Below are 20,508 nucleotides of genomic sequence, written 5' to 3'. Positions count from 1 at the left end.
AAAAAACATACATTTGGAAATATTGTCAGGTTATATATTACCGCGTGGTGGCTGTTCAAGAGGTTATATATTACCGCGTGGTGGCTGTTCAAGAGGTTAAAACTACCAGACACGTTTCCATTAAATATACAATGAATTGAAAACCATTCCATCTGTCCTGCAATTTTGTTATTATAAATATATCCTATATAATTACAGCAGCAGAACCAAGCTCAGTACATCTATACAGCAACAGAAACAAGCTCAGTACCTAAATACAGCGCTAGAACCAAGTTCATACATATACACGGCACGAGAGACAAGCTCAATACATATATACAGCACCAGAACAAACCTCAGTACATAAATACAGCACTAAAACCAATCTCAGTACATATATACAATACCAGAGCCAAGGTCAGTACGTATATACAATACCAGAACCAAGATCAGTACATAAATACAGCACCAGAACAAAGCTCAGTACAGATATACATCCCCATAACCAAGCTCAGTACATAAATACAGCACCAGAACCAAGCTCAATACATAAATACAGTCCCAGAACCAAGCTCAGTACCTAAATACAGCATCAGAACCAAGATCAGTACATATATACAACACCATAACATATACAGCTCAATTTAGTGCAACCCCTGCCGTATAGGTTTGTACGGCGTAAAACTACAGCTCCCAGCATGGCACGAACAAAGGTAAGGATATACCGGGAGATGCTGTTTCACAAAAAAAAAAATCATACCACCATCATCCCGCTGCAGATAATACAGTGACTACAGTATTGCTTAGAGGCAGAATAAACATTTACATTAAGTGACTCACCGGTGACGTCTCAGATTCTAGTTCTTTTTCTCTTTTCTTCTCCCTCCGGTCCAGACCTCTATGATGGATTTCTCCCGGCCACGACCCATTTCTGCAGTTTTCAGCTCAGATGTCTTCAGCTTCTCACTTTTAAAACATTTCTGCACCTATAAACAAAGGTAAAATTCTCAACACCTCTAAATATAATTGCGCCATACACTACACCCCTAACTATAATAGCGCCATACACTGTGTCCATGATTATAATAGTACCATACACTGTGTCCCACACACACTGTGCCCCCTGTAGATAGTGCCCCCATAGCTCCCCCTGTAGATAGTAACCCCCATAGAGCCTCTGTAAATAGTGCCCCACATACAGCCCTCTGTAGATAGTGCCCACATATGGACTCCAGAGCTTCAAGGCAATAGTACTAACTACTGAGCCACTATACTGCCCTACATATAGCTTCCCCTATAGATAGTGCTCCATATAGCCCACCTCTGTAGATAGTGCCTCACATATAGCCCACCTCTGTAGACAGTGCCCTACATATAGCCCCCCTGTAGATAGTGCCCCACAGGTAACCCAGCTCTGTATATAGTGTCCCACATATAGCCCACCTCTGTAGATAGTGCCTCGCATATAGCACCCCCTGTATATACTGTCCCACATATAGCCCACCCCTGTAGACAGTGCCCTACATATAGCCCCCTGTAGATAGTGCCCCACAGGTAACCCACCCCAGTATATAGTGTCTCACATATAGCCCACCCCTATAGATAGTGCCCCACAAATAGCTGCCCCTATAGATAGTGCTCTACATATAGCCCACCCCTGTATATAGTGTCCCACATATAGCGCACCCCTGTAGATAGTGCCCTACATATAGCTCCCCCTGTATATAGTGCTCCACATCCCCACATATAGATCCCCCTGTAGATAATGCCACTCACAGTTTTAGTGGAAAAAAAACAAAACTTTACATACACATATGATCCCGTTCCCACGCCGTCCGGTGGCAATGCAGATTTGCCATCTTTTGAGCAGGTCTGCTGGAGCCGAACGACGCAAGCGGCGCGTCATTGAAAGGTGCTGATTGGCAGGCCAGAACAAATTGCCCACGGAAGTGGCACGATGACGTCATCGCCCTTGCTAGCGTTGTTGGAAGGCGCTGATTGGCGGGGCATAATGAAGGCGCTGAATGTAAGGCACTGAATAGATGGGCACAGAACGTGCCCGGCCATTCAGCGCTAATTCATGTATTTGTACCTGCGTGCTATAGACGCAGGTACAATTACTGCAAGAGGGGGTGGCTGTCGCTACCGCTGTAGCAGCCATAACGGCTGCTAGTGGCGCCACTGGGCATACGGGGGGGGCGTGTCAGCGGGCGGCACAGGTCCCCTCATGTCACGGGCCCCGTAGCAGCCGCTCAGGCTGCTACAGCCGTAGTTACGCCACTGCAACACACCTTATCGGTGATTTATACTTTTCTTCAAAACCTTCCCAGTCTACCTCCTCCTAAGAATCTATCACAATGGGAATCGGACTTGAACATTTCTCTTTCTCCGCTCAACAAACACATATTCTTACACTGGCCCACAAGACTTCTATCAGCTCTCGCTATCAAGAAGCTAGCTACAAACTTCTATCTCAATGGCATAGAGTACCGGAACACTTGCACATCATCTTTCCAACAGTATCTCCCCTTTGTTGGAGATGCAGCGCGGAGAATGGGACCCTCCTCCACACTTTTTGGTCCTGCAATCTTTTAACATCATACTGGGATGTAGTTAAGAGAGTGATCCGCGAGGTCAGGAATACTGGCATCACCTTGGATCTGGCTCTCTTCCTTCTCCATCACTGTGATATTCCTATCAAGATATACCAACGCTCGCTGCTTCACTTGTTAGTGATGGCGGCCCATTATTGTATTCCGTTAAAATGGAAACAAACTTGACCTCCTTCCTTGTTCTTCTGGATTTCTAGGGTCAATGATCTTATGCACATGGAGTATTTAACATCTTCCCTCACAGATTCGCATGACAAATTATACCACACGTGGTATCAGTGGATGGAATTCCAAAGTTTGGACTCCTACAGAGATATTCTTCGTGAATTATGTCTCGAATACCCACCTACCTAGATGACCTTTGCATTCTTGTGGCTCACTTTACCAAACTAGCACAAATCTCACACCACTCTGGCTGTTTCATCTGATGTCCCTCCCATTTATTTATTTTTCTCTTCTCTCTTTTTGCCTTTATTCTCGTCCTATCTGTAAGTGATTATTGCATTTAGGTTTATAGATTCTCCATTACATATTTGAGACAACTGTTCTTGATGCCTAACGGGTGAATCTGTTCCAATGACAGTGGCTTATGTAATCTGCAAAATTGTTAATTATATTCACTTGTATTGTTCCTTTAATTCTTGTCCTGTAAAATGAACTTAGCATAATCCTCCGCCTGGGAGTCATTGGTCCACATGTATAAAAAGAATTGTGTATATCTAGCCAGTGTCTAAGTTAGGTGTATTCCCATCCTGGATATTTATGGCATATCCACAGGATATGCCATAAGTGTCCGATAGATGCGAGTCCCATCTTTAGGGCCCACACCTATCTATAGCAGGGCCCCCTGAGCCCTACCCTACCTTGTCCCGCTGACGCTGGTCTCCGGCCACTGAATTACGAGGTGGCCAGGAGTACGGAAAAATCCAAATTCTCTTAGCCACGCTGTTTCCATAACTACCATAGAAGTGAATAGGAGTTACAGAAACAGTGTAGCATGGCTCTCCAGCCACTGAGCTACGAGCTAGCCGGGAGTATGGAAAGAGCCAAGCTCCCTGTGCTATATTGTTTCCGTAACTCCCATTTACTTATATGGGCGTTACGAAACAGCGTAGGTCAGCTGTTTCTCTACTCCCGACAATCGTGTAACTCAATGGCCGGAGAGCAGCGACAGCAGGACTAGGAAGGGCCCCCGCCAGGTGGGATCCACATCTATCAGACACTTATGGCATATCCCGTGGATATGACATAAATGTCCAAGATGACAATGCCCCTTTAAAGGTAGTGACAATGTTGCTACAACTTTATTTATGCACGTGCGCCATTTTAATAAATTTGTTTCCTACATACACTTTTCACCACACATTTATAATTTATGAGGTAGATGTAAAAATCTTTACATTCTTGTGCAAATGGATCATAAATATATAGCACACGAGATCCAACACATGGTCCACATGTATGAAGCTCCGTGCACCACTTTGTAGTCGAAATAATGGCGGATCCTGTGGATTGGTCATCAGTATGAACAGCCGCCCTGTGCCCAGACAACCCCTTTAAAGGGAACCTGTCACCAGGATTTCACCTATTAAACCAGCAATATCTGGTGGTAGTGGGTGAAAAATCATTTTTATGTAACCTATAGTTATATCTTCTAAGTAGCTCTGTAAGGCCGGATTCACACGAGCGTGTGCGTTTTGCGCGCGCAAAAAAACGCGACGTTTTGCGTGCACAAAAGACACTTGACATCTCCGTGTGGCATCACCATATGATGCGCGGCTGCGTGTGTTTCGCGCAGCCGCCATCATTATGACACTCCGTTTGTATGTTTGTAAACAGAAAAGCACGTGGTGCTTTTCTGTTTTCATTCATACTTTTAACTGCTGTTGCGCGAATCACCCGCGTCCCACGGAAGTGCTTCCGTGTGGTGCGTGTGATTTTCACGCACCCATTGACTTCAATGGGTGCGTGATGCGCGAAATACGCACAAAGAACGGACATGTCGTGAGTTTTACGCAGCGGACTCACGCTGTGTAAAAATCATGGAACTGTCTGCACGGCCCCATAGACTAATATAGGTCCGTGCGACGCGCGTATATCATGTTAGTCTGAATAAGCCCTAACTCTAGTATTCAGTTTTTTAGTGTTCCCGTGCCGTATGCTAATGAGCATAAAAGTCATACCTTCATTCCTCAAGCCTTTTCGGGTTAACCCCGCCTCTTTACTTTTGATTGACAGCACCTCATGTCCCCCCCCCCCCAGCACACATAAAATCCTGTCCTTGCGCAGCTAAGTCCTATCCTGGTGCCTACGCACAAGAGGGCACCATAGCGGCGCAGGTGCAGTAACTAGATTTGAGGTCCGGACGGAGCAGGGAAGGGTGTTGGACCATATATGATGGGCGCATGCGTGCTATCTCAGATGAGATTTCGGCATTCAGGGCGGGCCAGTTTTCGACGGAGGGCGAGCATAAAAAGTGGAACGAACAAGACTGCCGGATTATTACTATAAAAGGCGCAAAATGTTTGCAGACCGTTATTTACGGTCAGAGGAGGAGTTTTGAAGAGTGGATAACGTGAATGAACTTTTGACAGCAGCGGCCAGCGAAGGGTGAGGAGAGTTCAATAGGTGAAATGATGGAGACAGGTTCTGCAGATACCACTTTTATGTTAGCCAAGTGGGTGTGATTATGGGCGGAGTCACCTTTTAGACATAAAAAGTTGCAACTGCCATGTTATCAGCAGGTTAGCCTAAAATCTAAGCCGCAAAACTAAACGAAAAAGCGAAACAACATTTAGAATAAAAAATGCAACAAACTTAACAGTGTGCAACATTACATTCATTTGTTGCTAAAATATAGTTACATTTTTTTTCAACAAATGACACAGAACAAGCTAATATTGATATATGTGGGCCATGATAACAAATTTGTAGTGCAGTTTGTGTGATAAATTTGTGATGTACATACATAACACGTTTTGTCCCCCAGCTTTGCCGCAATTGTAAAAACTCAGGGCAAAAAAATTTCTGCCATTTTTCACATCTCCATTTTCGTAAAAATAACAAAAACCGTGACGAACATTGTGAAAAAAAAACAACTCATGTAACTATACCCTTAAAAACCTGTGACCACTCCAGCCTAGACAAGAATGTACAGATCCAGATTGGTCACTTCTAATGAATGGACTTGTTGCTAGGCAACAGCCAAAACTATGCCTAATCAGGGAATCCAAAGGAGTTTCTTGACTGGCAGAGGCAAGTCTATAGTGAATACTAAATCCTGCCCTCTGGTAACCTCCGGCTCAGAGGAAGAACACAGATCAGAGCGACAAGTTGCAGCATTGTACCCACAACACACATAATAATTCCTGACATGACATTGCACGGACTAGTTCTCCTCTGCAGCTTCCCATCTGACACATAATTGCCCCAAATCACTGCAAAAAAAAGTTTCCCAGAATTCCTCTCTTCTCCAGCAGAGTCTTCCTCCCACATGCACAACACAATTTAAAGTGGCAATGTCCGCAGAACCACAAGTTCTAGAAGTCACTGAATACATGTGTTTTCGTATATTAAATTGCAAGGTTGTGTCTTTATGGAAGTACTGGCTACACAATGGACTAATTTTTAGCCCTGGGATGGACCCAAGAGAAGTAATAGTGCAGCCTGGATATATTATATATATATATATATATATATATATATATATATGGTCCTTATATAGAGCAGAAGTCGCCTTGTACTGGTCTGGTTGCTGGGAATTTGGCGCACGAATAGCAACTTTTTATGCGCCAAAGACATAGAGAACCTGCAGATCCGGTGTATTCTTTATTACAGCCGGGTGCTGCCAGTTTAAGGCTTGCTCCACGCCTGTGCTGCTGGATTGAGGAAGTCTTGGCGGAGCATAGTGAGGGGAGGGACACAGATACTATGCCTTCGTCTGGGGACAGGCAGCAGGTGGAAGGACCCTGGCTCATGTCATAGTAAAGTCTCCTTTTTTTATATATACATCTGTTTTGTTGCCGTTAACCCTCTCACTACCTCTCCGCTATGTCTATCCGGCTCTGTGCACACTTTATATAACTTGTCCAGTATGTTATGTAACTCCTCTCAGCTGTGTGTATCTGCTGTGTGTCCCTCTGATACTCACGCCTGTCACTGCACTACTGTATAGAAGCAGCACTTACTTTGTGTAGGTATAATTAGTTATTGCTATACGTGGCTTTATACATAAAAGTGGTATAATATACATTATTCTAATGACTTAAAAGTTGGCTAGAGTAGCAATGTTAACCCTATACATAGATTAATGCTACTTTATCACGGTTTTACCCTGTTGATGAATATGGTGCCAATGTTTAAATACCGCGAATGTAGGACCTGGTGTTATTATGCACCACTTTTCTAATACGAAATGTGGTATAAAACGAGATAAATTCGTTGCATGGAGTACGACTCTGAAGCATCAATTTTTTTTTGACATGTGGACATAATGGAAGCATTGCTGCGTAGGCTTCAGAAAAATGATGTCGGCCCAAATGCAATATCTTTCTATGTATAGTGTTGATGTATCTATGGGGATCGGCTGTATACAGTCATATGCTATAGGCTGGGGATACATACAGACATTTTGTATTGTGACATCCGTTGTCCATAGGAATACACTTGTGTAGACATGAAGTGAATAAAAAAAAATACACAAGTAGTAGGACTATGACATTTGCTCTTAAGAACTGTATGTAGCCTAAGGGCTCATTCACACGAGCGTTAATCTCGTCCGTGTGCTGTGCACACGGTCCCATTGATTTCAATGGAGTCATTCACACATACGTGAGTTTTCACGCAGCGAATGTCCGTTGTGTGAAACTCACTGCATGTCCTGTATTGCTGCGTTTTCACGCACCTAGCCGCCCATTGAAGTCAAAGAGTGCGTGGAAACCACGGACAGCACACGGATGCTGTCCGTTTTTTTACGCATCAACTACATTGAGAAAAAAAAGTGCTTGCGAGTGCGTGAAAAACACATGTAAAGCACACTGATGCAAAACGCAACGCACACAGACAGATTTACGCACGTAAATCTGTCATGCTCGTGTGAATGTAGCTCGTTTGCTCCAGTCACAAGGAACTGTGGATGGGGACCAGCGCTCGTTACTCCGGTCGTTCGTCCCCATACATTATTATCATGTCGGCAGCGCGTCTCCATGTTTACACAGGGAGATGTGCTGCTGGCAAGGATAAGATTTCAGTTTTTAAAACTATACGATCAGCAGATGGACGAGCGTTTGCTCGTTCATCTGCTGATCGCTGCCTATGAACGATTGTCTGTCCGATAATTGCCCAGTGTAGTTTAAATGGTGCAGCATCAGTGTCTCTCTATGGAGCAATTTCCCTCAACAATCATTCAGACCACTTCTTTCATTTCTAATCTTGTGAGTTGCTCTGGGAATATCCCTGACATATTAAAAATACATTAACATTTTTGTAGACCACAGCATTGCGTTATTATTTGTTTTTCAGGTCACAGTTTTCTGATCGTGCCATGGCGAGTAGCAATGGAGATGTACGAAACCCCACAGAGGTGCGTATGAGTCAGATGGTGCTCCCATGTCACGCCAACCACCGTGGTCAACTCAGTACTGGACAGCTGCTGAAATGGATAGACACGGCGGCCTGCTTGTCAGGTGAGAATGAGTGTGCAACCGACTGGTGAGCATCGTATCCAGGTTATATGTGCTATATGATGCTGTCATGATCTCATGGGTGATAACTCACATCTTATAATAACATCTTATACTATACTTGCCCATTGAGAAATGGCCTGAAAAAGAAAGGTAATTAGATATAAACCCTGCACCCATAATTTTCCAGTCATACTGCTATAATGACAGCCAGAGTGTCCCCATAATGACAGCCAGAGTGTCTCTGTTGTCAGTGACAGCCAGAGTATTCTCATAATAGCCAGAGTGTCCCCATAATGATAGCCAGTGTCCCCACAGTCAGTGACAGCCAGAGTGTCCCCATAATTACAGCCAAAAGCTTCTACGGTCAATGACAGCCAGAATGTCCGTACAGTCAGTGACAGCCAGAGTATCCCTTAAAGAACAGCCATAGTGACACCATACTGACAGCAAGAGTGTACCTACAGTCAATGACAGCCAGAGTGTCCCCATAATGACAGCCAGAATGCTTCTACGGTCAATGACAGCCAGTGGGCCCGTACAGTCATTTACAGCCAGAGAAACCCCATAATAACAGCCAGAGTGCTTCTACGGTCAATGACTGCCAGAGAAACCCCATAATAACAGCCAGAGTGCTTCTACGGTCAATGACAGGCATGGTGTCAGCATAATGACAGCCAGAGTGCCCTCACACTCAGGGACAGTCACAATGCCCCCACAATTTTGGCTTGAGTGCCTTTACAGTCAGTGACCTCAATGGTGTCAACATAATGATAGCGAGATGGGCCCCATAGTCAAAGAAAGTATGTATAACGATATGCAATGCCCCCACAGTCCGTCACAATGTGTTATAGACCGGGTAATAATAAGCCTCTTTAGTTTGGTTCTTCTCCCTAGTGTGTCTTAATAATTACTATCAATAAATAATGTGGGATGGAGTCAATTCTGTCGATTATAAGAATATTTACATCAACCCTTACATTTTTGATACGTTATAAAGGTTTACCTTTCTATTCCTCTTTTACAGCCGAGAGGCATGCAGGCTGCCCGTGTGTCACTGCCTCCATGGATGACATCTATTTTGAGCATACAATTAGGTACTGGCATTCAAATATTGTATATAGTAAAACTATGAATTTTGTAAAGCATTGCGATAATATTTTCCAACTCTGTCTATTATTCTGACTAACGCAAACTCTACCTTGTGCATGATGGACTTGATAAAAGGACAACTCCAGCCATAGTATCCGTAATAAACACAACAGCACCAGATTACTACACACAGTGGACATGTGATATATTATCAACTAGATGCATCTAGTCCAGATTTTGCGGCAAGGAACCACCAAAAAAGAGGAACTCCAGAAAGACCATAATTGGGTGTAAACTAAGGGTGCCCATACACATAAGATGAAAGTCGTCCAAACCTGCCGATTTTGGAGTGACCGGTCGACTATCTAATGTATATGGGGGTGTCCCGACCCTTTCCAATGGCAGATGTCAGGGGAAAGAAGGATCAGGCATGTTGGATTCTAACATGCTCGATCCTTTGTTCCCACAGGAGATTACCTGCTCAGCGGCTTATTCCCTCTCCTCATGTGCGCTTAACTGAGCTTTAGGGAATTTACCACTGTGGTCTGACTTATAAGATGGATGATAGGGGTATGAAATGATTGAAAATCAGCTGCCACATGCAGACAAGTAATTTAATATTTTCATTTATCACTACTTTCTTTTTGGTTTCCAGTGTGGGACAAGTTGTTAATTTGAAGACAAAAGTGAACCGGGCCTTTAATTCCAGTATGGAGGTTTGTGTCGATTCTGATTAATTCAATGTGAGGTTTGTTACACATTTTTTTTAACATAAGTATCCCATTTACTAAGGTATTGAATGGGGCTTCTACACCAACTCCTTGTGCCTCACCTATAATATTGTCTAAAGTGCAACCGTAACTATTTATAGGGACGCCCTAGGAATCGCCTTTTGTTACTTAAAGAGGCTCTGTCACCAGATTTTGCAGCCCCTATATGCTATTGCAGCAGATCGGCGCTGCAATGTAGATTACAGTAACGTTTTTATTTTTAAAAAACGAGCATTTTTGGCCAAGTTATGACCATTTTTGTATTTATGCAAATGAGGCTTGCAAAAGTACAACTGGGCGTGTTTAAAAGTAAAAGTCCAAGTGGGCGTGTATTATGTGCGTACATCGGGGCGTGTTTACTACTTTTACTAGCTGGGCGTTCTGACGAGAAGTATCATCCACTTCTCTTCAGAACGCCCAGCTTCTGGCAGTGCAGATCTGTGACGTCACTCACAGGTCCTGCATCGTGTCGGACGAGTGAGGACACATCGGCACCAGAGGCTACAGTTGATTCTGCAGCAGCATCAGCGTTTGCAGGTAAGTCGATGTAGCTACTTACCTGAAAACGCCGATGCTGCTGCAGAATCAAATGTAGCCTCTGGTGCCGATGTGTCCTCGCTCGTCCGACACGATGCAGGACCTGTGAGTGACGTCACAGCGTGATCTCTCGAACACGCTGTGTGTCTGCACTGCCAGAAGCTGGGCGTTCTGAAGAGAAGTGGATGATACTTCTCGTCAGAACGCCCAGCTAGTAAAAGTAGTAAAAACGCCCCGATGTACGCACACAATACACAATACACGCCCACTTGGACTTTTACTTTTAAACACACCCACTTGGACTTTTGCAAGCCTCATTTGCATAAATACAAAAATGGTCATAACTTGGCCAAAAATGCTCGTTTTTTAAAAATAAAAACGTTACTGTAATCTACATTGCAGCGCCGATCTGCTGCAATAGCAGATAGGGGTTGCAAAATCTGGTGACAGAGCCTCTTTAATGGCAAATCTGGCCCCCCCTCATGTTAGGTTTTTTTTTTTTTAAATGTAATTCTTACTATATATAAAAGTAATAAAACAAGTGCATACCAGCTAAAAGATACTAATTTGCTGTTCTTACAAAGCAAAGACTTGCCGGTCCAAACTCCACAAGTTCTTATTATAGGGGTTTAGTCATTTCTTACCCATTCTTGACATTCTTAGTAAGGTATCTTGGATGCTTAGTATATGTTCAACCAGCGGCGTACATGGAGGACGGGAATGCCATAGCAAAGATAAAAATTGTTTGTTTTCCAGTGCTGCTTGACATCACCACACTCCTAACCACCCGCCACAGGAGGTCTTGGTGCCCCATTCCCATTTTCATGACTCAAGTAAATTTTCCACTTCTTTGTCTACAAGACCAACCTGTAATGGGCCCACTCTCCAGGGGGCCACAAGGTTAAATGTTCTGCCTCCACTGAAACGTATGCCTTAAAGGGAACCTGTCACCAGCATTAGAACTCTACTCACCCCTCGCTGGCCGCTGCTGTCAAAAATGTATTGCCGTTATCCCCCCTCATAAACGCCTCCTCTGACTGTAAATAACGGTCTGCAAAGATTTTGCACCTTTTATGGTATTAATCCGGCAGTCTCGTTCGTCGTTGTTCTTATGCCCGACAACCGCCGAAAACTGGCTTGTGCTGAATGGCCAAATCTTGTCTGAGATAGCGCGCATGCACCCGTCATGTATGGTCTAACACCCTTCCCTGCTTCGTCCGTGCCCCAAATCTAGTTACTGCACATGTACCACTATGGCGTCCCGTTGTGTGCCTGCATCAGAATAAGACTTCGCTGCGCAAGTGCAGGATTTCATGTGTGCTGGGGGAGGCGAGGAGCTGTAATTTGGGCTTTTGTTAACTCGGAAAGGTTTGAGGAATAAAGATATGACTCTTTTATGCCCATTAGCATACGGCACAGGAACAATAAAAAAACTGAATACTAAAGGTACAGAGGCAACTTAGAAGATAATTATAGGTTACATAAAAATAAATTTTCACCCACTACCACCAGGTATTGCTGGTTTAATAGGTGAAATGCTGGTGACAGGTTCCCTTTAGCTACTATGTCATTCAATGTTATTCTCTCTTTAGGTTGGGATCCATGTCACCTCAGAAGACTTGTGTAATGGAAAAGAGTGGAAAGTCTGTCAGGCATTTGCAACTTTTGTTGCACAACCACAAGGCAATAAAAAAGTAAGATTAATAATAAGCTTCATATTAATTATAATAATAATTACGATTATTAAAAATGACTTCTATTGTTTGATTCTCCATGCAAGAGTCTTCGCTCGGTTCTAGCCAAATATCCTTCTTCTTTGATTTGTTAAATGTCTGCAGGTAAAGCTCAAACCACTGACACCAGTCACTGAAGAAGAGAACCTGGAGCACAGTATTGCTGCTGAAAGACGTCGTATGAGATTAGTCCATACTGATAATATAAAGGACCTGTTAACCCGGAGTACCCAGCAGGATGGTACGCATTACAGTCCCATAGACAGACTATTTCCACAGTTTTTGTTTGTTGGAGATTGTTGGCTGTTCTTGGACTTCCCGACCGATGACAATTGATTGTGCATATCTTTTGATGCCCAAGGCAGGGGACTTAGTACGCCCCATGTCAATTTCTGAAGATCATCATGATGGCTGTCGGATAGATAATCATTTGTTTAATTGCCCTATGTCCGCCTTCCCCAATGGGTCATGCAAATAATTCTTAGAAAGGCAAAGATTGTGCCCCCCTTAAGATGCCCTAGAAGGCCGCCTACTCCACCTACCCGTCACCCCAGCCCTGATCATGCATTAAAATGAGCATGTCCGCCTTCCTAAAAAAAACAACTTTTTAGGGTGAATCTGTTCAAAATAATAATAGTCTTTATTTATAAAGTGCCAACATATTCCGCAGTACTTTACAATTCAGAGGGAACATGTACAGACAATATCAGACATTACACAGTGACAAAACGAATTAACAATTCAAACAAGAGGAGTGAGGACCCTGCTCAAAGGAGCTTACAATCTATGATTCATGTAGGCAGTCAAAAGTTTAATATATACGTAATAAAGAAGGAAACCTGGACCGAATTTTCGTAAAAAAAAATAAAATAATTATAAACGTGGTTCTTTGTTAAAATTTTGAACAAATTGTAGAAGCCCACTTGCCACTTTACGGCGACCACTTTAAAGTTGGTTCCTACTCTATTATTTGCAGCACCGCATGGCGGCATCCCCTACATCACACCTGCAGAGGAAACAACCCAGAGGCCCAAAAGCACCCATGCTGCCAGGCCAAGTCACATTGGCTCTAGGTCACATCCCCCACAAGAACAGATACAACCACAATGCACCACAATATGTGAACAGATAGAATGAGCTCACCTTTACATGCGCCCCTAGTGGCCACCTGAGATCACAAGAGCAGAAACACCTATGAGGTCATTTCTTAATTTAAATCACCTGGGTCAAATGTGTGGATTGCTGGTACCAAGAAAAGCAAATAAAACAAAAAAATTGGAAAAACAGACTGTATAATATATTCATAATAAAGAAGAAAACATGGAAAACTTTTTGGGCTTAGTAGCTATACATCAATGTGTATATTGTGGATGTACGGTCCATGTTTCCTCCTTTATTACGAATAAGTCATAAATTTAAGGCTGCTATATTGACTTTTCGTTGTGTGGCCAGCATAACCGCCACGTGTTTGTGGTTATCTACGGAAATATAAGATGCCCCTTAAATAATTAATGGTTCTGAAAACATAACAGAGCAGGCAGAAGCTTATAAAGTGTAATATGCATATGTATACAATACTTTTTTAAAGTATTATGTTTTTAATATATGTACTGAAGAAAGGAGTCGAGAAGGAGGGATGAATGGAGAAGTACTTGCTCAGAAGACTCTTGTGGAGAGTGTTGAACTGGTGCTTCCTCCACATGCCAACCATCAAAGCAATACGTTTGGTGGGCAGATAATGGCCTGGATGGAGAATATTGCCACAATAGCTGCCAGGTTTGTATTAACCAGGGACTTATATTCTATTTCAATTAACAAAATTTATTGAACGGCGCAGTACAAGAAAACTCCAATACCTGGGACACAGTGCTACCCAAAGAAGTGATCTCCATATTCATAGATCATAAAATAATGAAGGAACAGCCGCACCGGCGTCTCCACTGTGTTATGTTATTTTCAAAATGCCGTAAGATTCTGCTTTGTGTATTGTGAAGTACATAATGGCGATAAGCGGAATAAATAAGTAAAAGTAATGTTTTAACCCCTTCCCGACATTTGCCGTACATGTACGTCATGGAAAGCATTGACTTCCCGCATCTTGCCGTACATGTACGCCGAATGTTTGGGACCGGCTCAGAAGCTGAGCCGGTCCCATCATCACCGGATCTCAGCTGTATCTTACAGCTGACATCCGGCTGTAACGGCGGGGACCGAAATTAGCTTCGATCCCCGCCATTAACGCAGCTCATCGGAACCCCAGTAATGAAATTGCCGGGGTTCCGGTGGCTGCAATGGCAACCGGAGGCCTAATACTGGCCTCCCGGTCTGCCTAGCACCGAAGCCGGTCAAGATCCGCCCGGCGGCGGAGCCTGATCGGCTTCCGTAGCTGCCGGCAAGATGGCGCCGGGTCAGGAGCTGATCCGGCGTCATCAGCGGTGGAAGTCAGCTGTACTGTACAGCTGACATCCACCTGTAACGGCAGGAACCGGAGCTAGCTCCGATCCCTGCCATTAACCCCTTCGATGCAGCAATCGAAAGCGATTGCTGCATCGTAGCGGTTACTAGCAGATCGCCAGCCCTGACAGGCAATCAGGACTGGCGACTGCTGTTATGGCAACAGGAGACACAATGGTCTCCTGCTCTGCCATTACGGAAGCCGATTTAGGCCCCGCCGGGAGGCAAAGCCTAATCGGCTTGCTGTCAGTGAATGACTGACAGATCTAATACATTGCACTACATAGGTAGTGCAATGTATTAGAAAAAAATAAATCTGACCGTTGGACCTTCAAGTCCCCTAGTGGGACTTGAGAAAAAGTGTAAAAAAAGTATAAAAAAGTGCAAATAATGAAAGTTTGAAAACAATAAAAGTTTCAAGTAATCAAATAAAACACAATCCCCCTTTTACTCTTATCAAGTACTTTATTATTGAAAAATAATAATAAACCATATGTATTTGGTATCGCCGCGACCGTAACGACCTGAGGTATCAAAATATTATATTATTTATTGCACGCGGTGAACAGCGTAAAAAAAACTTAAAAAACGTTACCAGGGTTTCTGTTTTTTAGTCACTTTGCCCTACAAATGTTAGAATAAAAAGTGATCAAAAAGTCGCATGTATCCAAAAATGGTGCCTAGAAAAACTATAGCTCGTCCCGCAAAAAACAAGCCCTCATACACCTCCGTCGACAAAAAAATTAAAAAGTTATGGTTCTCACAACTTGGCGACAGAAAAAATACATTCTTTTTACAAAAGTAATTTTATTGTGCAAAAAGTTGTAAAACATAAAAAAGTGCTATAAATTAGGTATCGCCGGAATCGTACTCACCCGCAGAATAAAGTTAACATGTAGTTTATAACGCGTGGTGAACGCTGTATAAAAAAAAACAAAAAAAGCTGTGCCAGAATTGCGTTTTTTTGTTTACCTGGCATCCCAAAAAATAGGATAAAAGGTGATCAAAAAGTTGCATGTACCCCAAAATGGTACCAATAATAACTACAGCTCGTCCCGCAACAAACCAGCCCTCATACCGCTACGTCTATGAAAAATAAAATTAGTTAAGGCTCCAATAAGTCAGGAAATAAAAAAATATGCAGTTGTGCCCGAGGGGAACATTTCTTCTGTTTGAAGAGGCGATTTATCAAGGACCTAAAATTAGGGAACCAGGAAAGGGAGGGCCCAAACATATCCGCTGGAAGCGACGGTGCCCGTATTATACCAGGACAACACTTCCTAGCAAAATTCCCCAAACTACAAAGGTGCGGAGTGTGGACCAAAAGGGGGATAAGAAATTACACCATTTATCAGTGCGACACCGGCCTGTGCGGAAAGGATTGCTTCACAGCGTAACACACATCTATGGATCATTTTATTGTTTTTTTTTACCCCATTATTATACCACCTGACTATGCCCCTTATATACTCCGCCCGGCTTACATGTACCCCCACATTATAAACGGAAACACCAGTAAGACTCCAAACAAAACTACTACCAAGCAAAATCCACGCTCCAAAAGCCAAATGGCGTTTCCTCCCATCTGAACCCTACAGCGTCCGCAAACAGCAGTTTCCTTCCACATATATGGCACCGTCATACCCGGGAGAACCCTTTTAGCAATTTTTGGGGTGTGTGTCTCCAGTGGCATAAGCTTGGCATGACATATTTGCCACTGAATGGCATATCTAGGGAAAAATATAAATTTTTAATTTGCACCATCCACAGCGCATTCATTTATGGAAAAGACCTGTGGGGTGAAAATGCTCACTACACCCCTTAATAAATGCCTTGAGGGGTGCAGTTTCCATAATAGGGTCACTTCTCAGGGGTTTATTTTTATTATTTCACATCTGAGCCTCTGCAGTTGTGAACCAATACTTTGTAAATCGCCAAATTAGGCCTCAATTTGACATGGTACGCTTTCACTCCTGAGCCTGGTCGACTGTCCAGGCAAGAGATTAGGGCCACATGTAGGGTGTTTCTAAAACCAGAAAACCCAGCATAATAATTAGAGAGCTGTCTTGTTATGGTGGCACAAGCCGGGCACCACATATTGTCCACATATCTGTGGAAAAAATCCCATTTTCACTCTGCAACATCGAGTTCACACTAATTTCTACAAAACACCTGCAGGGTTAACATGCTCACTACACCCCTAGGTAAATGCATTGAGGGGTGTAGTTTCCAAAATTGGGTCACTTCTGGGGGGTTTCCACTGTTTTGGGCCCACAGGCGCCCAGAAACCAATCCAGCAACATCTGCACTCCAAATGGCGGTCCTTCCCTTCTGAGCCCTGCCGTGTGCCCAAACAGCAGATTATGACCACGTAGAAATTGCTTTACAAATGTTGGGTTCTTTTTTTTTCCTTTATTTGTTGCGAAAATGAAAAAATTTGCGCTAAAGCTACGTCTTATTGAAGAAAAAGGATTGTTTTTATTTTCACTGCCCAATTCTAATAAATTCTATGAAACATCTGTGGGGTCAAAATGCTCACTACGCCCCTAGATGAATTCCTCAAGAGGTGTAGTTTCCTAAATGGTGTCACTTGGGCGTTTTCATTGTTTTTTCCCCTCAGGGGCTTTGCAAATGTGACATGTCCTCCGCAAACCATTCCTGCTCAATGTGATCTCAAAAAGCCAAATAGCGCTCTTTCCCTTCTAAGCCAAGCCATGTCTCCAAACAGCCGTTTATTACCACATGTGGGGCATTGTTTTACTCGGGAGAAATTGCTTTACAAATTTTGTGGTGCTTTTTCTCCTTCAGTCCTTGTGGAAATGAGTAAAAATAAGCTAAACCTACATTTTCTTTGAAAAAATGTTGATTTTTATTTTCAGGGCCTACTTCCAATAATTTCTGCAAAAAACCTGTGGAGTCAAATCGCTCACTATACCCCTAGATAATTTCCTCAATGGGTGTAGTTTCCAAAATGGGGTCACTTGTGGGGGGTTTCCACTGTTTTGTCCCCTCAGGGGCTTTGTAAATGTGACATGGCCTCCGCAAACCATTCCTGCTAAACTTGAGCTCCAAAAGCCAAATAGCGCTCTTTCCCTTCTCAGCCCTGCCGTGTCTCCAAACAACCGTTTATTACCACATGTGGGGTATTGTTTTACTCGGGAGAAATTGCTTTACAAATTTTACGGTGCTTTTTCACCTTTAGTCCTTGTGGAAATGAGAAAAAAAATCGCTAAACCTACATTTAAACCTGATTTTAATTTTCACGGCCTACTTCCAATAATTTCTGTAAAAAAACTGTGCGGTCAAAATGCTCACTGTACCCCTAGATAATTTCCTCAATGGGTGTAGTTTCCCAGATGGGGTCACTTTTGGGGGATTTTGACTGTTTTGGCACTGCAAGAGCCCTTCAAACCTGACATGGTGCCTAAAATTTATTCTAACAAAAATAAGGCCCCAAAATCCACTAGGTGTTTCTTTGCTTCTGAGGCCGGTGCTTCAGTCCAGTAGCGCACTAGGGCCACATGTTGGATATTTCCTAAAATTGCAGAAACTGGGCAACAAATATTGAGTTGCATTTCTCTGGTAAAAACTTCTGTGTTATAAAAAAAATTGTACTAAAAATTTATTTCTGCAAAAAAATATGAAATTTGTAAATTTCACCTCTACTTTGCTTTAATTCCTGTGACATGTGTAAAGGGTTAAGACATTTTCTAAATGCTGTTTTGAATACTTTGAGGGGTGAAGTTTTTAAAATGGGGTGACTTTTTGGGGGTTTCTAATATATAAGGCCCTCAAAGCCACTTCACAACTGAACTGGCCCCTGTAAAAATGGCCTTTTGAAATTTTCTTGAAAATGTGAGAAATTGCTGCTAAAGTTCTAAGCCTTGTGAGGTCATAGAAAAATAAAAGGATGTTCAAAAAACGATGCCAATCTAAAGTAGACATATGGGGGATGTTAATTAGCAACAATTTTGTGTGGTATAACTGCCTGTCTTACAAGCAGATACATTTAAATTGGGAAAAATGCAAATTTTTGCAATTTTTCGCTAAATGTTGGTGTTTTTCACAATTAAATACTGAACATATCGAGCAAATTTTGCCAGTAACTTAAAGTCCAATGTGTCACGAGAAAACAATCTCAGAATCGTTTGGATAGGTGAAAGCATTCCGGAGTTATTACCACATAAAGTGACACATGTCAGATTTGAAAAATGAGGCCCGGTCAGGAAGGTCAAAAGTGGCTAAAGAGGGAAGGGGTTAATTGACCTTCTAAATATTATGTTGTGGATTCGGAAAGTAAACTCCACCCTCTGTCCACTTTGACAATCCAGAAATTTAAGATGATGGTACATTGCAACCAGATATGGATTGAATATTCTACATATATGCAAGACCTTGATAGATTCTATATGATTGGCCACATGAATGTATGATAGACACTCCTAAATTATGTAATCCATCAAGTACTAGTTTTTATCATTTTGCTCTCTTGGTAATAAATTGCTTTTCTGATTTACACAGCCGGCTTTGTCATGCTCACCCAACTTTAAAGGTAATTGAAATGTTCCATTTTCGGGGACCTTCACAAGTCGGGGACCGGTTGATCCTAAAGGCCATCGTCAACAATGCCTTTAAAGACAGGTTAGTAACATGATGTACTCATTTCAAGCGGCTAGCCTGCTCTATAATATACAATAAAATTCTCACATTTTGGCAACCGACAGTCCAGCAATGGTAGAGAGCTTTCTAAATATCTAATACATGTCAACATACAAAGATAATCGTCTACAGACATGTCCTTAGATGGAGGATATAAAGCACCATAAATGTCTGATAGGTGGGTGACCCACCTCTGAAACCCTCATTGATCAGGAGAATAGGGGTTCCCTCTATTTCCACCAGGTGAGGTGCCGAAGAGTGAATGAAGAGGTCTAAACGCATGTGTGCAAAGAAAGCTGGTGTCCATTTCACCTGGCTAAACAGGGTTCCGGGGACATTTATGGCATATCCTGTGGATATATGTACATCTTATCTTATTAATGATAAAAAAAAAACAACATATTTCTAACAGAACATGTAATCATCAATAGACAATACTGTAGCCATTGCTGGACCCCCTCTCGATTAGCATGACTTGCACAACAAATACCAGGAATGTTTGTACAGCCAGCCATTAGGTTGAGTTGGCTAGAACGGCACTTCACGTTCGTTGGTCATGGCATCTTTTTGGATGTTCTGCCTTTATGGGATGTCGCTCCTGTTAGTCTAGTGGCAGTGTGTGTGGCCATCATGTTCCGCACTCCTCTGTAACCTGGCTCCAACATTTCCAAATCACTGCTGGCTGGAGCAGTCCTGTCCTGCTGTGCCCACTACCCTGTGTCCTAGTAACCATGAAAGAAATCTATCAGAGAAGGAAAGTATGTCAGTGTATACATGGGAGTGTGAATATATATGTGTGTGTGTGTGTGTGTGTGTGTATGTGTGTATATATATTAGACAAAAATTTACCTATTGAGTTGGATCGAAACGTTGCCTGCCCGTGGGGTGATTAAAACACATCACATTTTTTCATCCACTACCTTGGAGTGCTGTCTCTTTTTTTTTTATATATATATATATATATATATATATATATATATATATATATATA

At 42.7% G+C, this 20,508-nt stretch overlaps 1 protein-coding gene across 2 annotated transcripts in view; it reads left to right on the top strand.

Moving 5' to 3' along the window:
• ACOT11 (acyl-CoA thioesterase 11) overlaps nucleotides 1-20,508 on the top strand; it is a 36,913-nt gene that overhangs the window by 6,801 nt on the left and 9,604 nt on the right. Inside the window, exons 1-8 of one of the 2 annotated variants that reach the window (XM_075833014.1) lie at nucleotides 6,493-6,574; nucleotides 8,112-8,275; nucleotides 9,300-9,369; nucleotides 10,020-10,080; nucleotides 12,264-12,365; nucleotides 12,510-12,645; nucleotides 14,021-14,180; nucleotides 19,380-19,499. In XM_075833014.1, coding sequence (XP_075689129.1) covers nucleotides 8,134-8,275; nucleotides 9,300-9,369; nucleotides 10,020-10,080; nucleotides 12,264-12,365; nucleotides 12,510-12,645; nucleotides 14,021-14,180; nucleotides 19,380-19,499 — 791 coding nt within the window. In that variant the 5' untranslated portion in view covers nucleotides 6,493-6,574; nucleotides 8,112-8,133. Of the gene's footprint in view, nucleotides 1-6,492; nucleotides 6,575-8,111; nucleotides 8,276-9,299; nucleotides 9,370-10,019; nucleotides 10,081-12,263; nucleotides 12,366-12,509; nucleotides 12,646-14,020; nucleotides 14,181-19,379; nucleotides 19,500-20,508 lie in introns of those variants that run through there. The other variant, XM_075833015.1, reaches the window with a different exon arrangement.

Source organism: Rhinoderma darwinii, chromosome 7 (assembly GCF_050947455.1).
Source record: "Rhinoderma darwinii isolate aRhiDar2 chromosome 7, aRhiDar2.hap1, whole genome shotgun sequence".
Taxonomy (NCBI): Eukaryota; Metazoa; Chordata; class Amphibia; order Anura; family Rhinodermatidae; genus Rhinoderma; species Rhinoderma darwinii.
Note: the sequence above shows the minus strand (reverse complement) of the source record. Positions and strands in the feature narration are given on the sequence as shown.